Raw genomic sequence first — 26,542 nt, forward strand, 5'->3', positions numbered from 1 at the left:
TTTTCTCCCTTGGCTTCGAATTCACCTCGAACATGACCGACGATGACTTGGGAATCACTTCACACTTCTACGAATTTAGCACCCATTTCTTGAGCTAAACTGAGTCCTGCCAGAACTGCCTCATACTCGGCTTCGTTATTCGTAGTTTTAAATTTTAGCTTCAAAGAACTGCATAGTTCTTCCCCATCCGTGGTAATCATCACTATTCCAGCTCAGTGCTTCTTCGTAGATGATCCATCCACATAAATTACCCATGTCTCATCATTCAGCGAACCTGTCACATCCGGCAAATTAGTGAACTCTGCCAGAAAATCAGTCAGTGCTTGACCTTTGAGAGAATTCCGAGGGAGAAACTCAATGTCAAATTCTCCCAGTTCAATTGTCCAATCAGCTAATCTTCCAGATAGAACTAGCTTTCTTAACACCTTCTTCAAAGGATACTCGGTTAATACCCTTATAGTATGAGCTTGAAAGTATGGTTTGAGTTTTCTAGATGCTATAATCAAGGCGAAAGACAGTTTCTCCACCTGGGGATATTTTTCTTCAGCGCCCCTTAAGGCTCTGCTGATGAAGTACACAGGCCTCTGAATTCCCTCTTCTTCTCGAATTAATGCTGCACTCACATCTGTGGGAGACACAGCTAAGTACAGATACAGTGCTTCTCCAAGCCTCGTCTGGCTTAGCAAAGGTGAGCTCATTAGATACTTTTTTAGCTTTCCGAAGGCTTCTTTACATTCGTTCGTCCATTCAAAGGTCTTTCGTAAGACTTTAAAAAATGGAAGACACTTATCAGTTGATCGTGAAATGAACCGATTTAGTGCTGCTATTCTTCCCGTTAATTGCTGGAGTTGTTTTAAAGTTTTTGGAGACTGCATGTCTAAGACAGCTTGTATCTTCTCGGGGTTAGCCTCTATTCCTCGGCTCGACACCATGTAACTGAGGAACTTTCCCGATGAGACTCCAAATGCACATTTCGAGGGATTCAACTTCATCCCGTACTTCTTCAAGGTTATGAACATCTCTTGCAAGTCGAGTGCATGGTTCTGCGGTAGTACACTCTTGACTAGAATGTCATCAACGTATAGCTCCATATTCCGTTCGATCTGGTCTCGGAACATTTTGTTATCTAGCCTCTAGTATATTGCCCCTGCATTCTTCAAACTGAAGGACATGAGTCTGTAACAGTACAGGCCTCGGTCGGTTATGAATGCAGTTTTTTCATGATCTTCTGGCTGCATATATATCTGGTTGTAACCAGAGAAAGCATCCATAAAGCTGAGTAAGCCATAGCCCGCTGTCGAGTCCACCAATGCATCGATACAGGGTAATGAAAAGCTGTCTTTTGGACAAGCTTTGTTGAGTTCGGTAAAATCCACGCACATCTTCCATTTCCCATTGAATTTTTTAACCAATACTACGTTGGCTAACCAATCGGGATAATAAACTTCCTCAATAAAACAAGCCTTGAGAAGCTTCTCTACTTCTTCAGCTATAGCCATATTCCGTTTAGGGGCAAACTTTCTTCTCTTTCGCTTCACCAGCTTCATACTTGGATCCACGTTGAGTTGGTGAAGAATGTCTTCAGGACTGATTCCTGGCATATCTTCTTGGGTCCACGCGAAAACTTCTAAGTTCTGTCGAAGGAAGGTGACGAGACCTTCTCAGACCCTAGGACTGATTTGTGTCCCAATTTTCAAAATTTTTCCTTCACCGACCACTATGTCTTCTAATGGCTCGGTTGGCTCTCCCTTAGGCTCATTCCTACCTTTACCACCTACTATACCAATTACTATAGGAGTTGGATCAGAGGCATTCTTGAGAGATGTATTGTAACATCTTCTCGCCTGAGTCTGATCCCCTCTTACTTCTCCAACTCCTTCTTCAGTTTGGAACTTCATCATCAAGTGGTATGTTGAAGTTACGGCCTTCAACTTATTCAAAGCAGGACGACCTATGATAGTATTGTAAGCACCGGGTTGGTCTATGACCAAGAAGTCTACCATTGCAGTCACAGGTAGTGAAATAAGGCCAATCGGCTAGACTTGCTCCCCTGCAAATCCGACCAAGGGAGAATTAAATGGTTCGATCTTGTCACGACCAATACCCATTTGCTTGAAGACCGGCCAATACAGGACATCGGCCGAACTTCCATTGTCCACCAAAATTTGATGGATCATATGGTTGGCCATTGTCACTATTACTACTAGTGGATCGTCATGCGGCTGCATTACCCCCCTAGCATCCTCCTCAGAAAAAGAAAGAGTCATTGAATCCTTCCTCGGAACCTTAGAAGGTCTTTGCACTGTAAGGACCTCTTCAGTCTGTGTTTTTCTCGCATAAGCCTTTTTGGCTGAGTTGGATTGTCCTCCACCAGCTATTCCTCCTGCAATAGTGTGGATTTCACCTACCACTCCTTGGTCTCGAGGAGCTCTCGGATCCTCTCACGGAGCATCCTTGCGATCACGTCTCGGATCTCTACCTCCTGCGCCTCGGTTTGCATCCAATAGAAGGGGTTGTTGGTGAACCACATCTCGATTCCTTTCTCCTCCAAGGAACCTCACTAGCCTTCCATTTCTAATGAAGGTTTCGATTGCCTGACGTAGAGTTATACAATCTTCTGTCAAATGCCCGTGATCATTATGATACTCATAGAACTTTGTCCGGTCTCGCTTCCTCAGATCACCCCACAACTTACTTGGCCACCTGAAAGCTGGGTCCCTTCTAATCTCCATGAATACTTCGTTGACACCAACATTCAAGGGTGTGAACCTTCGATCTTCACATCGCCGAGGCTCTATCTTCGGGAAGGATGGCATGGTCTTCTTCACCACTTTCTTTTGGAATTTCCCTTCTTTCGGAGTGGACGTTGCGGGTATCTCCTTCTTGCTTTCCTCCTTTTCTTGGTCCTCTTCCTCCTGACCTTTCGTTAAAGCCTTAATCATTTCCTCTTGATTGATGTATTCCTCAGTCTTACTGATAAACTGGCAAAGAGCTATCTCTATCGAACTCTTTGATACTTTGGCCATCAGAGGCCCATTTAGCCTGACTCCGTGCCATAATGCGGATAATATTGTTTGATCACCTTGGTTCTCCACCAACAGCTTTTCTTTATTAAACCTGAGCATGAAATCGTTCAAACTCTCTTCTATTCCCTGATGAAGAGATAGCAAACAAGCTGAGTGCTTCTTCCTCTTCCGGGTTGCCAAGAATTGGCTTAAGAAGAGGCATCCGAGTTCTTTGAAGTTATCCACCGACTTGGCTGGCAATCTGGCGAACCAATCTTTAGCAACTCCTTCTAAGGTGAGGGGAAAGATTCTGCATGCAATTTCGTCCGAAAATCTAAGAAGGGAAAAATTAGCGCGGATGTTTCCCATATATTCAGAAGGGTTGCCATTACCGTCAAACTCCTTGACACGAGGCATTTTGAAGTTGTCAGGCAAGGGGAAACCCAACACTCGATTAGTGAAAGGCAGGTCGGTGTTGTACATAAGCTCCCCAGCAGGGCTTTTCTCCTTTTTGGCAGCCAACTTGCGAGTTAGTTCTTCATACTTGTTTTTAAGATCTTCTATGTCATCACTCATCTGGCCCTCATTCCACCCATTATGGTGGTCGCCATGGTGAGGTTGTTCCCGTCGAGGCCTAGTATGCTGAGACCTCTCCGGCTCTCCTGCTCAGGATGTTCCTCATTCTGGACAGTCGTATGATGGCTGGCTTGAACCGAACTCACATCTTCTTCACGGTGCGAATCTGCAATCAACTTTCCCTTGCGGATTTCTACACGCCTTTCCTTCTCATGCCTTTCTTCACGCTTCTTTGCCCGCCTTTCCTCGTGCTCTTGGTCCCTCCGGCTATTATGGCCTTCAGCAATCGTGAGCCTTGTGGCGAGGTCTTCATTCTGCTTCTTCAGGGCCTTCATAGACTCGGTCATCTGCTTCATAAACTCAGCTAAGTTGGATGGTACTAGTGCTTTGGAAGCTCCGGCAGTAGAATGAGTGGTCATCATAATGGATTAATAGATGGTAAGAACTGATAAAAATCAAGTTCCCACAGACGGCGCTAAACCGTTGAAGCATAGTTTTCCTAAAGATGACATGGCACATCTGTTGGCTCTGAGTTGACCAACATACAAGTGGTTTGACTACACAACAAAGAAGAAGAGAAGGATCGAAGAGACCGGGGGTGAGCTGGTGGGGACACTCCGATGCCTAAGTCAGAATGAGAGATAGTATGAGCAACAAAAGAAGAAGTCAAAGGCAAAGTTGTGCTTACCCCTTTATGGAGAGATCATCTGTCTTTTATAGGCATGAAGTAGTGAAAGTCCCTTCACCAACGAATCACTCTTTCCTAAGTTTCTACGATGCAGTTACTAATAAAGGGATTTGGGTGATCATCCTCTCCGAGATCTTAGGGGATCAAGATCATAGGATTTGGTGGTTGCATGTATCACTTGATTTGAACATTTGTACATGATTTGTGGGATAATATATTTGATTTGCATTTTAGATAGATATGGCAGCTTTTGAATAAACAAGATCACTTATCTGTTAATGGATGTATCTTTTAAGATACCTGAGTTATCCTTGTAGCCGAGACCTGTGTGTCCTGAGTTAGTCTCGGACTTAATGGTCTCGGCTCGAGGGTCTCGGATCCCATGGGTCTCGAATATGAGGGCCTCGGATATGTAGGTCTTGGACTTGTTTGCCCGAATCCTTACTGGGCCTGGGCCTTTCCATGATTGAGCTGGAGCCGAGGATTACCAGGTATTTAATGGTTTGATCTATGACATAACACATATAATGGCCAGTCACATACATGTGAGGAATTCATGAAAACATGAATTAATCAAGTTAAATATCACAACATGATCATCTCAAAGGCGCCAATATTGAAATATTAAATAAGCATAATTAGGGCTTTAATCTAGCCGTCCTAAAGAGTTAGTTACACATAGTGAAAATAAAGGAAAAGTAAAGGGAAAGAAAGAACCGAAAACTGCTCCTAGAAGTAGCCTCCAAATTCCTCTCCCCAAAGTTGTCTCCTTCCAAAGCATACATACTCTAGAGGCTTAAGGGTCTATTTATAGGCTTTAGAAGTCCTTCAAACTAGTAAACCTAGGAATTTCATAGGGTTTCAAAACCTATTACAATTAGGAGTTGGAAAACCCTAATATGGAAATATTAGCATTCCGGCCACAGCTTTGATGTGCCTTTTGCGCATGGGTGCGATCGATCGCAACCCGTGTGCGTTCGATCGCAGGTTTGTGATCGAGCCTCTTCTGTTGTGCGCTCGTAGCCTGCTTGATGCGTTTTCTTCCCTGGTACTGCACTCGATCGCAGGGAACCTGTGATCGATTGCAGTGTCAGGGGCTCCCATTTTTCCCATCTTCTCTCTTTGAGCCCAAATTTTCCAGATTTACTTCATTTTCTTTCAAAAGTCTGGAAAACTATGGAAAACACAAAAGGAATTAAAATGGCGTAATTAACTAAAACCAAAGGATTAAAACATATAAGTTAATGGCTGAAAATATGAATATTTTAGCACTTAACACACCCCCAAACTTACATATTGCTAGTCCCTTAGCAATACAAAACTAACAACAAAAATGAAAAACAGAGAACAAAAAGATAAATCCATCTTTCGTGGGATGTACAATTGCATTTAGCATATACAACAAGCCTTTTAAACTTCTAAGAATTCCCCAGAGGACGAGTGAAGTCTCGTGAGGGTTTTCTAAAAATGTTACCCACAAACATCATGCACAGTTCATGTTATTCCAAAAATTAAGATCATGATTTTCATTCATTAGCAAGCTTAAAATGATAAACTCCATCTTCACAATGAATTGAAATCTCAAAGTTTAATTACTTACAGAGGACATGCTAAAACATAACAAGTTTGAAAACAGTGTAAGGTGAGTTAGCACAAAATTATGAGGCTTTCAAATCTTTCCAATGTGTAATGTCTCTATATCTCAAAATTCACTGAAATCCCTATTAGAGTGAACAACCATGGCATATTTATTTTTCTCTCTCTCTCTTTTTTTTTTTTTTTGTCAAGTTGTGTAATGTTTGGTTCCCTTAAGCTTTCTAATTGACCCTTGTAGCGAGTGTTAAGTCAATGACTCCCAAACCAGATGGTTTTAGGGCATTAGGTGTAGAGACACCCCTAAGGACCTACTAACTCAAGTCAAAGAGGCTACAAAACCAAACTAACCATGACATCAATCAAATCAAAATTTTGGAGAAAATTCACTTTACCCCCTGAAGTTTCAGGAGTTTTTCAATTTGAACCCCAATGTTTAAAAATTCGCAATGTATCCCCCCAATGTTTAAAAATTCGCAATGTATCCCCCTAATGTTTTAAAAAATTTTAATTCAGACCCTCCGTTACTAATTTTCGTATAATTGGATAGAAATCATCCCACGTGTGTCTCACGTGGGATTTTGATGCCCTCTATTCCAATTTTGCCCTCATTAAAACCTACGAAATTATGTAATTACTCTCAATTTCATAGGTTTTAATGAGGGTAATTATGTAATTTCATATGTTTTAATGAGTGCAAAATTGGAATAGAGGGCATCAAAATCCCACGTGAGATGCACGTGGGATGATTTTCATCAAATTAGACGGAAATTAGTAACGAAGGGCCTGAATTGAAAATTTTTGAAACATTAGGGGGGTACATTGCCAATTTTTAAGCATTGGGGTTCGAATTGAAAAACTCCTGAAACTTCAGGGAGGTAAAGTGAATTTAACCCCAAAATTTTTCACCTTTTGACGTGAATACTCAATGTTTTGAGGCGAGAGGTCCAGTTACTCAGTGAAAAGCCAATCAATGATCATTTATTTATTCTTTTTTTTCTTTTTTTTTTTTCCACAAATATGCCAAAGTGTCCATCTAATAAATCATCCAGTCTCATCCAAGATACAGAAACACACATATCAGACCTCATGTCATACCTCACAAATTATGTGCTAATGTGCTTGAGTGCTTAGATCAAACATGTGATTTTTCAACTGTTCTAAACAAGTAATCAAACTAATAGATTCACTCATCAGATCATGTATTCAAAATTTTAAGCTCACTGATAATGTCAAGCCACAATTCTTTTAGATCAACCAAAATTTTAAGACAAACATGAACATGCATATATATTTTTTTTCTTTATGATTTTTCACAAATAAAAATAAAATAAAACTGGGACAAAGTGTGTGTAAAGTGTCCCCCATACCCCTAAACTTAAATTACACATTGTCCCAAATGTGTGTATAATATGGAAAGAATTTACTCGGGAGATGGACAAACTGTTTGAAATAGCATGGCTCATTGCACACCCCCAAACTTGAATTGAAGCACACTTATCCCTGCAAAACATCAAAACACAAAAACAAGTAGAATGAAACAAAACTAAAGATAAAAAGATGAAATGAAAGTACACAAAGACAAAAATAAAATAACAAGATAACTATGGGGTGCCTCCCATGAGCGCTAAGTTTAACGTCTTCAGCCAGACTGTGGTCCCTGCTCAAAGTTGTCCCGAAGAAGATGCTTGGTTCGGGAATTCTGTCGAACACCTGGTGTGCACTGTGATGACCAAGGTTGCTAAGGCATGGCAACGACATCCCAAAACCCCTTGCAAAAGATGAAAACCCAACCACAGAGATGCAAATGTGGGTGGTGAAACACCCACAATTTGCAAAAATTATGTAAAAATGGAAGTTGGGGGAGTAGGAGTTGGGTGTGTGATGTGTTGTGTGAAGAGAAAACGGGTTGTGTGGTTGTGAGGTGGTGTTGTGGAGGTGCGGTGAGGTGGTGGTTGAAGACCGGTGGAAGTGAGGGATAAGGGGTGGTGTGCCGGTAGAGGTGATGTGCAGTGATGGAGTGTGTGTGGCGTAGGGAAGAAAAGAATGTGGGGAATGAGGGAAAGTGACCAAAAATAGGTCATGTGGCTTGCTGCCTGAGTGTGCACTCGATCGCACGCATGGTGCGCTTGATCGTACTCGCGCGGTGGAGTGCGTGTTTGGGTGATGTGCGCTCGAACGCACACATGGTGTGCTTGATCGTACTAATAGAATGCAATGCAGCCAAAAGTTGGTTAGTGTGCTCGATCGCACTCAGGGTGCGCTCAATCGCAGTAACAGAATGTAACAAAATTGACCAAGGACTCGAAAGATTAAAACACTAAAGTAAAATAAAACACAAAGGAAAACAAACAACAAAATATAAATAAAACAAACAACAAAATAAAAAGGATATGCTATGGGGTGCCTCTCATGAGCGCTAAGTTTAATGTCTTCAGCGAGACGGTGGTACTTTAAACTTGAAGCACCAATCTTTCCTTCTCTTGCACCAAAGGGAATGAATCTTTTCTGCTGCAAGGTGATTCCGAGTGTTTTTAGATCGGGGAGGACCACTCTGAGTTTTCTCAAACAGGTGCTCATCCAGTGGGGAATCATGAACTGGAATATAGTAAGAAGAAAACTCAAGAAGCTTTTCTATCTCGATGTCCTCAAATTGCTCATGTGGTAGCTCTAATAGGCTTCTCTCTTGGCCTCTTGGTGTTTCAAGAATAAGAGCTAATGGTGAAAAAGCTTAGTGCTCTCTTCTTTTTCCCGATGTAGCTCCTCTTGAACTTTGGTTTGCTCCCCATTCCCCTCTTCCACTTGATTTTCAACCACCTCTTCTCTCTTTAACATGACAACTTGCTCATGATAGTATGTGCACTCTTCCTCCATGTAATGCTCATTAGGATTGGCCACCAACTGATTTTGACACTCTTCGTCTTCTTTAAGTGTATTTGATTTTTGTTTGAGGTGGGCCTCCAACCATTCAAATCATTGCTCTCTTTCCTCCATGCGGCTAAGATGAGCTGTTGTATGTTTTGCAAAGTCAGCACACTATCTTTCGAAGGCAGCAATTGCTTCTTCTAATGCAGACCTTTTTGGAGGAGGTGTTTCTTCTTGGTACTATTGAGGCCAATCGATGGGGAATGCACTCCGCTCCTTGTCAAATTGTCCCATTCGTACTTCCAGTCTTTGAATGGCTTGATCATTTCTTTGAAACGCTTGATCGATCCTTGTATTGATTTGTTCTTGATCAGTCATCAATTGCTGGAGTTGGGTGGCTGGCTGAATAGGAGAGATGTTTCGACTAGCCATGGATTTTACAAGTATATTTAATGTCTTTTGCATGGCATCCAGCTGATCTTGTAGTGGTGGATCCGATTGAGAGGAATATGAATGATTTCTAGGAGCTTGAGCTTGCCATGAAAGATTGGACTGTTGGCTCCATGTTGGGTTAAAGGAATCAAAATAGCGGCTGTTCCCCACTCTAGAGAATGCTGCGTTCATGTATTGGTTAGAAATTGCCTCAATGTAGGACTTACGAAGATGCAGACTCAACTGACCCTACATAAAACAACAGAAAAAAAATCAAATCTATAATTATCGCAGTACTGTACTGCTCTTTGGATGTACGATCGATCGCACCGTGAGGTGCGCTCGATAGCCCTGGTTGGGTGCTTGAGCGCACCTCCAGAGGCACAGAAACTGCGGAAAAGAGTATAAAAATAGAAAATTTTAAAGCAAAAATAAATTAAAAGAAAAAAAAATTCCAAACAAAATCAAACAATCCCCGGCAACGGCGACAAAAACTTGTTGTGCCAAATACTACCTAAATTAATAGATAATATTTAATACGTTTTAACTTGTAAGTGCACAAGATCAAAACAATAGTATAGTGCAGCAAGTACTAGATCGATTCCATGAGGATTGTGATTTTATTTAGAATTAATTAAAAATATCAACTTGTCACTGAATTGATATATTGAAAAAGAAATAAAAAGATCTAAAGATAAATGAAAGACTAAAGGTAGGGCTTTGATATCCAACACTAATTATATTTAGATAATATATCAATATGCCAATGTTTTGATCATGTCATGTATATCTAATGTTTGTCAACCTAAGGGCATGGGTGCATACTCCTTAAGCTATTGATTTCCCTAAGCAACGAGTTAGGTATGGGTGTATACTCTAACTCTTTTCTTTCCTAAAGGATTTAGCATGGGTGTATACTAAGTTGTTCTTTAGGAAAGCATATATTCTGTGAAAATCGACAAACACATAAAGCCTAGGGCATGGGTATATACTCCCGGTTCCCCATGTTGATTAACCCAAGAACCCAGTATGGATTTTTTTTGTTACTTTTATTAAACCCAGGACTCGGTTATCCAAATTGATGTAACTAATTAGTCCATACCGTATGCATATAATGGCCAGTCACATACATATGAAGAATTCATGGAAACATGAATTAATCAAGTTAAATATCACATTATGATCATCACGGAGGCGACAATATTGAAATATTAAATAAGCATAATTAGGGCTTCAATCTAGCCCTCCTAAAGAGTTAGTTACATATAATGAAAATAAAGGAAAAGTAAAGGGAAAGAAAGAACCGAAAACTACTCCTAGAAGTAGCCTCCAAATTCCTCTCCCCAAAGTTGTCTCCTTCCAAAGTGTACATACTCTAGAGGCTTAAGGGTCTATTTATAGGCTTTAGAAGTCCTTGACAAACTAGTAAACCTAGGAATTTCATAGGGTTTCAAAACCTATTACAATTGGGAGTTGGAAAACCCTAATATGGAAATATTAGCATTCTAGCTGCAGCTTTGATGTGCCTCATGCGCACGAGTGCGATGGATTGCAACCCGTGTGCGCTCGATCACAGGCTTGGATCGAGCCTTTTCTGTTGTGCGCTCGAACGCTCGTGGCCTGCTTCATGTGTTGTCTTCTCTAGTACTGCGCTCGATCACAGGGAACCTGTGATCGATCACAGTGTCAGGGGCTCCCATTTTTCCCATCTTCTCTCTTTGAGCCCAAATCTTCTAGATTTACTTCATTTTCTTCGAAAAGCTTGCAAAAGTATGGAAAACACAAAAAGAAATTAAAATAGCCTAATTAACTAAAACCAAAGGATTAAAACATGTAAGTTAAGGGCTGAAAATATGAATATTTTAGCACTTAACACAATTCTCTATGGGTTCAACCTCGCACTTGCAATCCATTAAACTACAATCGATTCGTGCACTTGCGAGTTAAATAAATTTGCACAACAAGTTTTTTGGTGCTGTTGCTGGGGAATTGTTCAATTTTTGAAACCAATTGATTTCTAAATTAGTTTTATTCTTCTACTAGCTATAATTAGGATTTTATTTTTCTGCAATTTCTTTTGTTTTATTTGTGTTACTAATAAAAAAAAAAAAAAGTTTTTTTTTGTTTTGTTTTTTTTTTGGCTTGTTTTACTGCCGCAGCACCATTCGCACACCCCAGCTAGTGCGATCAATCGCAACACTGCTATGATCGAGTGCAGTCAGGGCCAAGAAAGCAAGCTCAAGTGCACTTGCGCTCGTTAACTGCCGCATCTTCACTCAAGTGCGATTGAGCACACATCACAGCAAAGGCAGCAATTGTAGTAGTTCCGTAGATCTTTGCCAAAAATTTATTTTGGGTCCTTTTTGTGCGTTTTTAAATTTTAGTTTTAATTTTTTCTATTGTGTTAGTTGTTTTTTTTTAGTTTATTATATATATATATATATATATATATATATATATATATATATATATAAAATGGTTAATGTTTTATGTGCTAAAAAGTGAGGGGGAAGCATGAATTTTCATTTTAATGATTTTAATGCATCTCCTAGTTATAAGACACCAGCTCCTACCAACTACTCTCAAAATTTGTACACATATGAGTCATGCTCATACTGCTCCAATCCTTATCATAGTTCTAGTAATTGTCCACATTGGGGACAAGTTTCTGATTTTTCATATGAGCAAATGAATACTAGTATCTCCACCCCGAGGTTTGAATCAAATTCCAATTTTTACACCCCGGGATGGAATAATCAATCTGATTTCTCATGGTCAGCTCAGGCAACAGGAAATTATGCTCACCAATTATGCACCATTCAGAATATCCACAATTCGATCACCAAGCTCAACCACCTGCGGATCAATCCATTACTCAAATGCCACAGCCTGCACCATAGTCATCACTTGAAGACATGATGAAAGCATTCATGCAATCAATGGATAAGAACATACAAGAGATAAAGCATGATATGAAGAATACTAACATGAGCAATAATCAAGCTATACAAGAGCTCAAGAATTCCAACTCCCAAGCCATACAAGACATACAAGAACTTATGCAGGCTGTGACCAAGATAGAAGGACAGATCGGTCATCTAGTTGCTGACTTCAACAGAATAGAGGAAGAAGAGCTTCAAAGTCAGCTGATGGCTGAAAGACACTACATGATTGATGAGGATGATTCCGAAAATTCTTATCATGAACATGTCCAAGTCATCATCACACTAGAGAGTGAGAAAATTGTGGATAACAAAGAGGAGGAAGAGAAACAGGAGCAAGTTGAGCACCCTTAGCAAGTTGAGCACCATGAGAATAGTGAGCCCCCAATGGATCCTAATCTGCCCGGTGACATGGAAGTGAGCACTGAAGCTCCTGCCTGCATCACTGTCCCTCTTGAGACACATCAAGAGCCCAAAGCTTCATCGCCTGAATGTCTCAAAGAGTCATCTTATGTCAAGATACTCAAGGACTTGTGCACACAAGCACACAAATCTAGGAACCACTTTCCTAAGAAGATCCTTCGAAGTAAGAAATTCTACAAAAGATGGCGAAATATCCTTCCAGAGAGGTATGAAGTTTTGAAGAAGGGGTGGAAGGGATTGGTTAGACAATCACGATAGGGAGAAGCGCTGTAAAGTTTTCTCCTCCAATTTATTTTCTGGGCTTCACTCCACAAATTCTTTCTTTCCTTTTTCTTTATATTGCATTTCTTTTTATTTGTTTTTGTTTCTAATGGCAATTGATCTTTTGATGTTTTGTTTCTATGAAAAAAATATTGCTGTTAGTTTTTGTTGACAAGTGTTTTGATGTTTAAGTTTGGGGGACCCCCTGGCCTTGTTCACACTCAGATTTCCTTACTTTCGGTAATGTATTTCTATACTGCACATTGAGGGCAATGTGTAATTCAAGTTTGGGGGTATGGAAAAACACTTTGTCTGTTTATTTTTGTTCTTATTTGTTTATTGTTTTTTTATTGTTTATTTTTGTTCTTATTTGTTTATTTTTCTTTGTCATTTTATGTTAATTTTTTTTTTTTTTTTAAAAAAAAAAATTGTGCTATGTTGCTGTCAAGTTTGAGTTAAACTATGACTGTGGTTTGCATTTCATTGGATTGCTTAAAGGGTTGAACACATCATTATGTCATTAGGATTCTGAGTCATTTGACTTATTTTTGGGTAAAAGAGATTTTTCACTTGTTTAAAGATAAATTTTTATGAGCACATTAGCCTGTTTTTTGTGGGGTATGATGTTTGAGCTGAAGTTTGTTCTCTTTGAGATTTGTTGGATGACTTATTGATGAATAATCATTGGCTTGCAAGATATAGAAAAGAAAAAAAATAAAAAAATAAATAAAAAAGAGAAGGAAAAAGAAAAGAAAGATCATGTTGAGTTTTTCACTAAGTAACCGGACCTCTTGCCTCATTAAGCATTAAGTGTTCGCGTCAAAATGTGTGAAGTTCAGTGTTGATTTATGATATGGCTCATCTGAATTTGTAGCCTTTTTGACTTAAGTTAATAAGCCCTTAGGGATGTTCTACATCTAGTGCCCTAAAGCCACCTAGCTTGGGAGTCATTGGCCTAATACTTGTTACATGGGTCAATTAGAAAGCTTAAGGAAGTTAAACATTGCAGAAAAAAAAAATGCATATCTTGCCTTGGTTGTTTCATTTGTTAGGGATTCTTAAAAAATTTTATGGAACTTGTCTTGAGTTTAAACTGAAAGCTTCATGATTGTATGCTAATTACACTTTACACTTTTCAGAACATATAAGGTCTAAATTGTCCATTTATGAGTGATTTGATTTTGGATTTCCTTTTGACTGTGATGATGGTGTTTGTCTTTTTAAGCTTATTCATGAATAAGAACTATGGTTTATGTGAAAATTCTTTCTTGTTAACAACATAGTGCACAATGTTTGTGGGTATCATTCCTGTTAAGCCCTCACAAGACTTCATTCGTCAACTAGGAATGCCTAGGGGTTTAAAAGGCTTGTTGCATATGCTAAATGCAATCGTCTCTCCCACGAAAGAGGATTTATGTTTCTTGCTTTCATTTTATTTTGTCGTTTTGCTTTGCTAAAGGATTAGCAAAATGTAAGTTTGGGGGTGTTTCATAAGTGCCAAATATTGCATATTTGGACCCCTTTATTTACATTAGTTAATCCTGTAGCTGTGTTATTATCTGATGTTCTGTGTTAGTTTTGTGTTTTTAGTATTTTGTAGGTCATTGAAGAAAAACCACTTTTCGGAAGAAAATATATTTGAGAAGACCTAGATGATGTGGTTAAGTTTAACTAAATCCAAGAAATGGTTAAATCGGATGAAAGTTTAGATTGGATAAAATTTCGGATTGGATTCAAATTCAGATTTTGCATATGTCTCAGTATTTTGACCATAACGTTTTGTTCAAATATCGGATTGAAGTGATTCAAGTGTCATTGGAAAGCTAACTCAAAATACTAGAATTCGTTATGAAATAGGATTTTCCTAATTCGGACGGTTACTATGCCAAAATCGCCCCGCAATTAAAGGACACAAATTTGGACGAATCCTATTCCGATTTTAGACTTCTATTTTGACTGGGAGATAGACCTCCGAATTATCTAGGTTTAATAGGACTTTTAGGACTTTCCTGTAACGCCCCGATATTTGAACTAGCAAATATCGAAGTCGTGACGCTGCAACTTTAGAAAATACAATCTTACAGCGGAGTATGTATATTTTTTTTCTTTTTCTATGACCTAGGAATAACTTACACAACACAGTTGAGCTGACTGAAATACCTCGAGGTGATATATTATTAAATAAAATAGAAACATGGTTTTCATTACAACATATGTACACACTAGGTGTACCAAATATATGCCACAGACGGCACCTAAATTAACATAGTAATATCTATTAAGTTTACACACATCACCATACATAATAAAAGCGATTAACATAAATGAGACTTGCTCCATAGAGTAAGCATAAATCCTGCAGCAGATGGTCTATCAACCATCAAAACCAGTAAAAGGACCATCGTCCTCACTTTCTATCCCTGCATCAAGATCTATGTAAAGATGACGTTATCATATTTACATAGGCAAACAAGTGAGTAATCTATTTTCCTAGATATAAAGACTAAAAAGACTAATTTGAACAAATAAGATTAAAGACTAAAATATATAATAATGATTGAGTTGTGAATGCAGCGTAATGACAGATTAGTTTGTGTTTTATGATAATCTTTCTTCAGACCTCTTCTCATGAGCTCTCAGCCCGCTTACGTCCGTTATGTCCCTCACACTTTAGAGGTTTACTTGTTTAGTGCTGGTAACTACACTGCCCCAGCTTAGTTATATATTAGGCCTTTTGGACGGTTATATACCCCCATCCACTGAGATACCGACAGTTCCTCGCGGCAATCCACCCAGCTTGTTCTTAAGGTGGCTATCTTATCAGCCCATTTTATTAGACACATTATGCAGTAGTTGTATTGCAAAATTATATCAATAAGACAAAATAAGAATTCCTATAACAATAAAACAAAGCTAGTACTCAATAAGTATATCCATACTTACTCTCCTTAGTGTAGTATTCTGCTCCACTTCTGCATATAATACATACATACAAACAATACTTAGTTCATTCTCCAATAATATCATTGTTTAAAGACACTCATCTTTTTATATTTATTTATTATCCGTCACTTCATCTTTACTTACTCATTTTATTATATTAATATAAAATAGTCATATATAACTAGTTAAATGACTGAATGTAAATGTTAAATGCATATTTCGGGGATGACCTCAATTAGTCTTTACCGCCAGAAATATGAACAGAAATTTAAATGACATAAAAGAAATGACTGAATGTAAATGTTAAATGCATATTTCGGGGATGACCTCAATTAGTCTTTACCGCCAGAAATATGAACAGAAATTTAAATGACATAAAAGAAATGACTGAATGTAAATGTTAAATGCATATTTCGGGGATGACCTCAATTAGTCTTTACCGCCAGAAATATGAACAGAAATTTAAATGACATAAAAGAAATGACTTAAAAGAAATGACTTAATGTAAATACTGTAAAGTAAATAATATATAGATAATATTATAAGTCCTTAATTGATTTTGTCCACTAACTCTTTATTATTAATTCACTTGTTCCATTACTTTATTTTACATTATACGCTTTATTGGGTCTTTAAACAATTAAATGAGGACAAGTAATAAAAGCAATAAATCATGATGAAACACTTACCCAATAATCTTTTAGAAGTAAAACTCCACCAAATCTTCTCTAGGTAGCTAGTTTTAGAAAAACGCTTGAACACTACAAGAAAGATCTAGGCTATATGGTATTTGAGTAGAACTAAGAAATAAAATGAAAGGAGGAGCAAACAATTTTACTTGTTCTAAGATTGTAAAAACTCAAGTGAAAGTGAATTTAGCTATAGGCTCTATTTATAAGAGAATGGATGGTTAGGATTTATTTTTACACATTTGATCTAAGGGTTGAGATGTATTTAATCAAAAGAATGAACCTAGTCCATATTTCATGCTCTATACCAATTGATATTTTCGTCCAAAATGAGGGCAGTGTATTCCGATCCATTTTTCAATGTCCAAACGTACTCCGATTGACATGAAATTTTGAGAGTAGATAGAGGACTCCGAGACAAACATTTTATATTTTTGGTTCGACTTCATCCGAGTTCGTTTGAGTCTATTTTTGGCCTGTACAAAGTTTCCTATTCAACTTGGGCTTTAATCTATTTGCATTGGCCACTTGCCTTATTAAATAATTATAATCATGATATTTACTATAATCATCATTACTAGAAGACTTTAAGCTTTCAACAAAGGTGGCTAGCCTTGATATCTTTCTTTAGCAGTTTTAATCTCATTTAGACAGTATGAAAATTAAGACACTGCTTTTTAGGCTAAAAACTGAAAAGCTTCAAATTAATTTATGACTTCGCTAAACACCAATATAAATAATTTATTCACTAGATTGGGTTTGATTATGCCCATAAACATATTAGTGAAGCTAAATTCTTAGAATTGAAGTAATATACATAAGAGGTCAAAAATCAATGTAATATACCTTTAACACTAAATAGTTATTTAATATCATTAATCAACATATCATTGTTCTAATTTATCGATTATATTTTTAATCTATTTAATATTATTTAACTAAGAGTTTTAAAATCTAGGTCGTTACATTTCCTAAGCCTATAAATAGACCTCTTTGCATTCAAGAAAAGATATAGAATTCCAGAGAGCAAAATTCTACAGTTTTTCTTTTTTTTTAGTTTAGGTTTTCTTTAGATGTAGGTTTTATTTTTATGTAGAGCTAAATTCCCAATTAAGGTTGGGATGAAGCCTCACCGATAAAGAACATCAATACTTTCATGTAAGTCTTTATTTATCTGATTTTATTGGGTTTAATATTTCAATTGTTTTACTTCTTTTCAATGTGTGAAGTAATTCTTGGATATCTTTTGTGATTCAAGGATACACTTGATGATTTAAGATAATTTCACATAATTGATTGCTTGATTTTATTTGCCTAAATAACTAGATATCCCTTGTGATTTGTTCTATGGATACATTTGGTGTTTCAATTAAGATTGGATATCTTTTGTGATTTATGGATACATCTGATGATTTAATTGATATTAAATTTCTTTTGTGATTCGTGCAATGAATGGATACATGGGATGGTTTTGATTAACTGTTGAAGCATAGTAAAACATATCTAAGATTTTAATTGTGAGAACTTCAGATTAATATTGATAAACATGGAAGTATGTTGTTATGATTCGATGAGTGTGAATTCCCAAACCTTAGTATTTGATCTCTTAGTTTATTTTAATTAGTTTATGTTTGTCTTTTAATTTCAAAAATCAAAATTGAAAACCATTTTGGAACTAGGTTAGGATTTAATTAGTCTAGATTTAAATTGCTCTTTCAAAAATACAATTCTCTGTGGGTTCGACCTCGCACTTGCAATCCATTAAACTACAATCGATTCATGCACTTACGAGTTAAATAAATTTGCACAACAGTGTGCTTGTGGTTTCCGCCGTCTAGGTCCCTCCTGAGCAGTCTCTCACGGGTTGGTGCTACTATATTCACGCCCAAGTAGAATAGCCACAATTGGACTCCCACTCCAACCTTTTTTGATTAGAAAAAAAAATAGCATTGGTAATTTGAAGAGACATTGCCAATATAATGATAGTTTAAGGACTATGTATACTTGTTTTCTTAATCATTCAATCACATGATTTTTTTTTTTTTTTAAAAAAAATGAACATTAATTTTAGTTTCTAGTCTTAATAAATTCATATGATTTTAAAGGAAAGATAAGAAGGAAGATAAATGCTATATATTCTCACTTCCATATTTTTAAATGCTTACTCTTTGATGCAATGTAAAAAATATTATTGAATTCAAAATTCAATAATTATTCATATAAAATTTAATGTGAATTTGATTACTACTTTAAAAAATATGCACTTGAGAGTGTAAAAATGAGAATATACGTAGACAATGATATATTAGAAGATAAAAATTAAATATTTCAGGTGTTGGGTTTCACCTATTAAAAATGAGTTTGAGCCCACACGTGAGGATGAATATTAAAATCTCTCTCTATATCAACTTAAATTTTTAAAACAACCGATAATTAACTGATAATTTACAGAGAATGAAGTAAAAGTTGCATGAAGAAAAGGAATAAAAAAGAAGTGAAAGTGCTCAGGCACAAAAAGTAGAATTATGATCATGTTAGTTATAGTGGAATGTTATTTTTGTTCTTTCAAAAAGTGAAAAGACAAAAATACCTCTCCACTATAACTAACTGGATACTCTCCAGTGAAAGGATCCTGTTTCCAAAAGAGAAACGCTAGAATCTAATAAAACTCCCATATTTTGCCCATCAAAATCCTAGGTGGCAAAGTGCCATTTGCCAAGTTGATGTAAAAGGGCACATGGTCCAAGTTGATAGCAAATGACACTTTGCCACTTAGTATTTTGATAGACAAAATGTGGAAGTTTTATTAGATTCTAACATATTTCTTCCCAAAAAGTGGTGGGCATTGAATGTGGTTGATGCAATTTCATAATTTTCCTTTCGGTCTTAATGAGAAGATGAGTTATTGGTTAAGGATTTAATATTGATGAATTAATTGGTTGAGCTCTCAAATGTCATTTCAATTAACTTCACATAATAAGGTATATATTACTCCAAACTACATTCTTATTGTTATTTTATAATGTTAACGTGATGATTTTAATTAACCATCGTTAAAAATAATAAATTTGAAAGTTAGTTGGACTCCACTAGAAATACATTAGTCAAAGCCATATCTCATTATTGATTAAAAATTCTACAGTTTGTACAATTTTAATTAAAAGAGAAAAAAGAAAGTTTAAGGAATTTAAACTTAGGTTTAGTTTGCTTCAGCATAAAATATTTTATGTATTTTTCAATGTTTGCTGCGGCTGAAAATAATAGTTAAATCGAAAATAGTTTCGGTTTGACCAAAAAATCATCTTCCATTTTTAAATTTCATAAACTATTTTCTGAGTTTGAGTTTATCCTTTTCAAACTATCGGGCCACCTCCTAGACCACCACCAGGCCAATGCGGGACCTCCACTAGCCACCGACAGCCATTGCTAGACCTCCGTCGGGCCACAGTCGGACCACCATTGGATCACTACTGGGCCTCTACTGGACCACAATGGGGCCACTATCGAAACTCAATTTTTTAGGTTAATTTTCTTACATTTTTGTTATATATATATGTTATTTTTCAAGTTTTGCCAAACGCCTGAAAATATTTTCAGCAAAAAATTTTTTCTAGAAAAATAATCTTCCTTAAAAAATTTTTCGACAAAAAGCATTTATGCATCTAAACAAAATGGAGCCCTAATAATATAACTCTAATAAAAGAAGGATTAAACACTACATTCTTAAAACACATAAACATAATCCTTTTGCTATATATAGTGCTTGTTAAATTGATCAACCATTTATGTAGATTTAAACTAAATCAGTACTACTTATCATTGATATATATATATATATATATATATATATATATATATATATATGGGAGAATTTACACTTTACATTCCAAAGTTTCGGGCGATTTGCAATTCGACCTCCAAAGTTTCAATTTTTGCAATTTAGCTATTCCGTCAGTCAAAGCCGTTTTGACTAACGGAATAGTGATCACGTTTGACACACGTGATCACTGTTGGCATTTTCTTCTCCAAAATGAATTTCAGTGTTGCGCTGCTCGTTCCAGCCAGCCTCCATCTTTTTGATCTAGATCTCTTGTTGCCAAATGTCATATGTTAATTTCACTGGGTTGAATTGAAATTCCTTATCTAATTGTCATGAATTGAAAATTTTGAACCTTGCTAAGAACGAATTGACTAGCCCAATCCCTGAAGATTTTTCAAAGCTCACATTGCTGTTGTTTCTTTCATTATCGAACAACAGCATTGGAAACTTATCTTGGGCACTATCTGTGCTGCCACAATGCAAAAATCTCACCACTCTTATCCTTACAAAGAATTTTCATGGTGAGGAGATTCCTAAAAATGTGAGTGGATTTGAAAGCCTGAGGGTTTTGGGGCTTTGGAAACAAGAGTGCTAATGGCTTGCAATACAACCAAGTCTCAAGCTTTCCCCCTTCGATCCTCATGAGCAATGACAGAAATGGGATAATATCGCCTGAACTCAGGCAATTAAAAGAGCTACATGTCTTAGATTTGAGCAGGAACAACATAACAGGGACCATCCCTAACTCAATTTTGGAGATGGGAACTTCGAATCATTGGATTTTTCATTGTTGAGTGCCAAATATTGCATATTTGGACCCCTTTAATTTGCATTTGTTAATCCTTTAGCTTTATTATGTTCTGATGTTTTGAGTTAGTTTTGTATTTTTAGGGTTTTGAAGGTTGCTAAGGGAAAAGTGTGGAATTAATGTGAGAAATGACAATTTTTGGGGAGAAAAAGCCACCAAGGAATGCAGTGCCTGTTCGGACGAACTTGCGCTCGAGAGCACATACGTGCTGTTCAAGCGCACTCAGGCGAAGAACAAAAATAATAATAAGCTCCCATTGGACGGCCATGTTGGATTGCGATTAGAAACCCTAATTTAGGGTTATAAATAGGATATTTTATGAGAAAAACGGGGAGAGGGGCCGCTGTTCAATCTATTATTCCAACTTTTTAAAATTTTTGAGCTCTGAACTCGATTGTAGGTTTAATAGTTTTGATGACTTCAATCCATTTTATGATCATTTTTGTAGTCATGAGAGGCTAAAACCTTCAACTAAGGTTGAAGATGAAGCCTCACCATCGATTAATTTTGTATTTCTCATGTATATTCGTACAATTCCAACATTTATATATTTGAAGTTCTATTTCAATTCTGTTATTTGATTACCCTTTTAATTGAATGATTGATTATTATTTTGATTAAACGTTGGATATTCGATATGTTTCATCAAACAGATACATTGGATCGTTCGATTGAAATTGGATATCTATTGTGATTCGTAAATCAAACGGATATATTAGATGATTTGATTTCAATTGGGCATTTCTTGTGATTTGTATTAAGGATTGATTCGTTGAATGTTTCAATGGATTAATTTTATGAAAAAACATAGAATATGCATAGGGTTTGATTGCGTGTCGATTGTATGGACAAAACATTAGAATGTATGCTTTAATTTGGTGAGTTGAATTTTGAAACCTTAGTGCTTTTTATTATTTGATTTAATGAAGTCCATTTAGTTTATTTTCTTGTAAGAAAAATCACATAAATTTGGAACTAGGTCAAAGTATAATTAATTTAGAAACAAATTTATTTTCATGGCACAATTCCTTGTGGATTCGACCTTGCACTTGCAAAAGCTATATTGCAAATGACTCTTGTACTTGTGAGTAATTTTAAAACTCAAAACAAGTTTTTGGCACCATTGCCGAGGAATTGTTTTGGTTTGTGAAAATTAATTTTTGTCTCAATTGATTTTATTTTTCTACTAGTTTAGTTAGGTTTTTTTTTTTTTTTTTTCTTTTTTCCTTTTTGCAATTTTTTTTTATTTGTTTCTGTTTTATTATCTAATAAAAAGAAAGAAAGAAGAAGAAGAAGTTGTTTTTAGTTTCTGACAGTCTTGGACAAGCACATCAAGTGTAGTATGCTTGAGTGCATGCCATTGCTACTTGAGCTCACTAGCGCAGCAGCAGCATCTTTGACGGGCCAGTGCATATGCTCGATCACACCTTACTTGCGCTTGAGCGCACCTCTGCAGACAACATCAGCAGACTGGTAGCAGTTGAGTAAAAAAAAATTTTGCCAAATTTTTTTGGTAAGTTTTGTGTGTGTTTTGTTTTCTGTTTTTTTCATTTATTTCTATTTTTATTTCTTTTATTTTTGTGATTAGTTTGTGTTTATTGGTTAGTTTGTTTTAGTGTGGTGTATGCTTGTTCGGAGATTGTTGAACTTAGAGTTGATACCTTTAGATCCCGAAATAGAAAGAAGTGCTAGGAGGAATCTTAGAACCCCTGTTGAGTCAGAGACTGTTGAGATGGAAGACCAACCTAGAAATATACCGAAGAATGTGGACCATACTAGATCTTTTAGGGATTTGTTCGCACCTGTTGCGACAAACTCCCCTTCATGCATAGTATCGCCTCCAACCAATGCTACGCATTTTGACCTTAAACCTCATGTCATCCAACTCTTACCTTCATTCCATGGTTTAGAGATGGAAAATCCTTACAGTCATGCGAGGAGAAGTTCAAGGACATGTGCACCACATTCAAATTTCAGAATTTTTCTGAGGAGTTTGTTCATCTGAGACTGTGTCCCTTCTCTCTTAACGATAAAGCCAAGGCATGGTTGGATTCTAACATGCCCGGATCCATCACATTGTGGGAAATCCTGTTGAGCAAGTTCTATAAAAAGTTTTTCCCGATGTCTAGCGTCAATGAGTGCCGAAAGGAAATTAGTTCTTTCACTCAGGAGGAGGATGAGAAATTTTTCGAGAGTTGGGAGCAGTTTAAGGAGTTGCTGATAAAATGCCATCCACATGGATATGAGAGATGGAGGCTCGTTCAGTTCGTCTACCAAGGATTGACTCAATACAACCGTAGTATGATCGAGTCTATGAATAGGGGAGCATTTTTAAGTTTGACGGGAGATGAAGCCTACAAATCCTTGGATAAGTTGTCCGACAATTCGCAGCAGTGGGATTTTTCAAGTTGTCGAGAAGAATCTACCCGTATTCCCAAGAAAGGAGGCATCTATGAGGTGAAGGAAGACATTGATTTGAGGATGAAGATAGATGCCCTCACCCGAAAAGTCGACGCTCTTCCTGTGGGCCAGTCCATCAATGTAGCCAATGCATTCAATGTTGATAGCTGTTCCATCTGTGCTAGTCCTTTGTATTTAGCATAGAATTGTCCATCTTTACCGACTTTAACCGAGTGCCCGATGGAACAAGTGAACACTTTCAACAATTATAGGAAGAAAGCAAGTGGACCATACTCGGAGACTTATAATCCAAGGTGGAGGAACCACCCCAATTTCTCATGGAAGCAGAACCAATCGATGAATCAGAGAGGAGCCCCTTATCATGCTTAGAATCAATACCCACCCGGATTTCTTCCACCTGTCACTCGGCTCATCCAACGCCACCTCCTGCGTTCCAAGCTCCAAATCAAGTGCCAGCGTCTTCTTCACAGTCGTCTTTGGAAGACACTCTCAAGGAATTTCAATCTCATACCTCAAAGACTCTCAAGGAATTCATGCAGCTCACAGGCCAATCCATAAGTGAAGTGAAGAATGTGACTATGGTAAACACCCAAGCACTTGCTAAGCTGGAGAGTCAGATTGGACAGATAGCAAACCACTTGGGTGAAAGAGAGAAGGTAAAGTTCCCAAGTCAGCCCATGCCCAATCCTAAGGGACAATTTGCAATTGGAAATTCTTCAAATCCTGTGCACGGGCAGGAACATGTGCAATCCATTGTCACACTTAGGTCAGGGAGACAAGTGGACAATCAAGTGGTTCTGTCAAAAGAGAACCCTGCTGTATCGCAAGGGCAAGAAAGTCACAACAATGTAGAGAGAGATGCTGAGCCTACCATAGTCATACTCATTCTTGATGATGCCCCCATGGATTTTGTCCTAAAAGCTCAATATCCAAAAATATTGAAAGCCCGGAAGAAAAGTGCGCAGTTTGCTGAAATTTTGGAGGTATTCAAACAAGTTCAGATAAGCATCTCGTTTCTGGATGCTATCCGGCAAGTGGCATCATATGCTAAGTTCTTAAAGGATTTAGTCATTGTCAAGAGAAAGACAAATGTCCCAAAGAAAGCATTTATGACCGAGCAAGTCAGCTCCATCCTTCAATTCAAGCTCCCCATCAAATATAAGGACCCTGGGTGTCGTACAATCTCTTGCATGAGAGGAGTTAGCCGGATTGATAGGGCTTTGTTGGATTTGGGAGCAAGTGTAAATCTCCTGCCTTATTCAGTCTACTTACAATTGGGGTTAGGAGAATTGAAGCCCACATCTATGACACTCCAGTTGGCTGACAGGTCTATGAAGATCCCAAGGGGAATCATTGAGAATGTGTTGATTAAGGTGGACAAATTTTACTTCCCTGTGGACTTCATAGTGATAGACACGGAACTAGTTCAGAATGTTGGGAGCCAAATTTCGGTGATTTTGGGGCGACCTTTCTTAGCTACGGCTAATGCCCTAATCAACTGTAGGATTGGGGTAATGAAGATTTCTTTTGGGAACATGACAGTGGAGTTGAACATCTTTGACATCAGCAAACAGCCAATTGAACATGATGAGGTCAGAAATGTGTGTCTAATTGAAGAAATAACTGATGAGACTGTTAGTGAGTTAAGCATTGAGGATCCTGTGGAAGAGTGTTTTACTCAATTTGAAGATGATCTATACCTTGACAGGTTACTCGAGCAAGTGGGTACTTCGTATGAGCTAAGTATTGAGGACCCTGAGGTAGAGTGTTTTGCTCAATCTAAAGGTGATCTAGTCCTTGGCAGGTTACTTGAGCAAACTGGTATTTTTAGTGAGCCATGTATTGAGGATCCTGTGGTAGAGTGTTTTGCTGAATCTGACGGTGATCTGGACCTTGACAGGTTACTTGAACTAGTTGAGACTATTAGTGAGCTTAGTATTGAGGACCCTGTGATGGAGTGCTTTGCCAAATTTGGATGTGATCTTGGACTTTGACAAATTACTTGAGCAAGCTAATGCCGTATTGGATTCCATTCCTGAGATGCAACCGGAAAATGAGGAAATCACTGAGATATCATTCCCCAACCCATCTTTATCAGCAGTTGAGCCTCTCAAGTTGGATGTAAAACCTTTACCTGACACCCTAAAGTATAAGTTTCTGGGCCCTACTAAGACTTTGCCTGTGATCATAGCTTCCAACCTAGTTAATGCTCAGGAAGGAAAGTTACTGGATGTTTTAAGAGAGCATAAGGAAGCCATAGGGTTGGACCATTGATGAACCACAAAGGCAACTGAACCCGGACATGCAAGAGGTTGTGAGAGCTGAAGTGATCAAACTTTTGGATGCAGGTATTATATATCTTATTTTTGATAGTAAATGGATTAGTCCCATTCATGTGGTGCCTAAGTGGTTGGGTGTGACCGAGGGGAAGAATAAGGACAATGAGTTGCTCCCAACTCGTGTTCAAACATGATGGCAGGGGTTCATTGATTACCGCAAGCTGAATGCCACAATAAGGAAAGATCATTTCCTTCCCCCGTTCATTGATCAGATGGTGGAACGGTTAGCTGGACATCCCTACTACTATGTCCTTGATGGTTATTCCTTAGATCAAGAGAAAACCACTTTCACCTATCCTTTTAGTGCGTTTGGCTAATGTCGCATGTTGTTTGGGTCATGCAATACACCTGCTGTGGAAAGTCTGGTTGAAGACGGTAAACTTATCGCTTGTGGGAGGCAACCCCTTGTTACTTTGAGTTTTTGTTGTCATTTGATTTTGTTTTGCTTGTTTTTGTTTTCGTTCTGTTATGTTTTTCAGCACAGGTGTATTACATTCAAGTTTGGGGGACGTTTTCCAACGTTATGCCCGAAGTGTTCTCCCCATTCGCTATTGTATTTCTGGCCACATTGGGGACAATTGTCATTTAAGTTTGGGGGTGGGAAAGACATGACTGTCAATTTCTTTCTTCTTCTTCTTCTTCTTCTTTTTTTTCCTTTTTTTTTTTTCTTCTGTTGTTTGTACGTATTTTATTTCAAAAATAAAAAAAAAAAAAAAAAATTGCTATGTTGTTGATTA

The 26,542-nt window shown here is 37.4% G+C and overlaps 1 protein-coding gene and 1 long non-coding RNA gene across 2 annotated transcripts; both read right to left on the bottom strand.

The window, feature by feature from the left end:
• Positions 1–2,036: 2,036 nt before the first annotated feature.
• LOC132167447 (uncharacterized) lies at positions 2,037–3,581 on the bottom strand. Its single transcript, XM_059578429.2, has 2 exons — positions 2,480–3,581; positions 2,037–2,383 (listed from the first exon to the last, which is right to left on the bottom strand). The coding sequence occupies exons 1-2, from the start codon at positions 3,579–3,581 to the stop codon at positions 2,037–2,039; spliced, it is 1,449 nt and encodes a 482-aa protein (XP_059434412.2).
• An 11,352-nt stretch (positions 3,582–14,933) lies between these two features.
• Positions 14,934–16,200, bottom strand: LOC148587573 (uncharacterized). The gene is made up of 2 exons (XR_015911587.1): positions 15,729–16,200; positions 14,934–15,217 (listed from the first exon to the last, which is right to left on the bottom strand). It is a non-coding gene; the product is annotated as an uncharacterized LOC148587573 (long non-coding RNA).
• Positions 16,201–26,542: the final 10,342 nt, after the last annotated feature.

This window comes from Corylus avellana, chromosome 2 (genome assembly GCF_965113065.1).
Source record: "Corylus avellana chromosome 2, dhCorAvel1.hap1.2, whole genome shotgun sequence".
In the NCBI taxonomy this organism is placed as follows: domain Eukaryota; kingdom Viridiplantae; phylum Streptophyta; class Magnoliopsida; order Fagales; family Betulaceae; genus Corylus; species Corylus avellana.

Bases quoted from the DNA above. Each gene is read 5' to 3' on its own strand.
- LOC132167447 (XM_059578429.2), bottom strand. From the start codon at position 3,581: ATGAGTGATGACATAGAAGATCTTAAAAACAAGTATGAAGAACTAACT. The intron at 2,384-2,479 runs GTAGAGATCCGA...ACACTATTGCAG, and splicing joins TGCAAACCGAGGCGCAGGAG to GAGGAATAGCTGGTGGAGGA.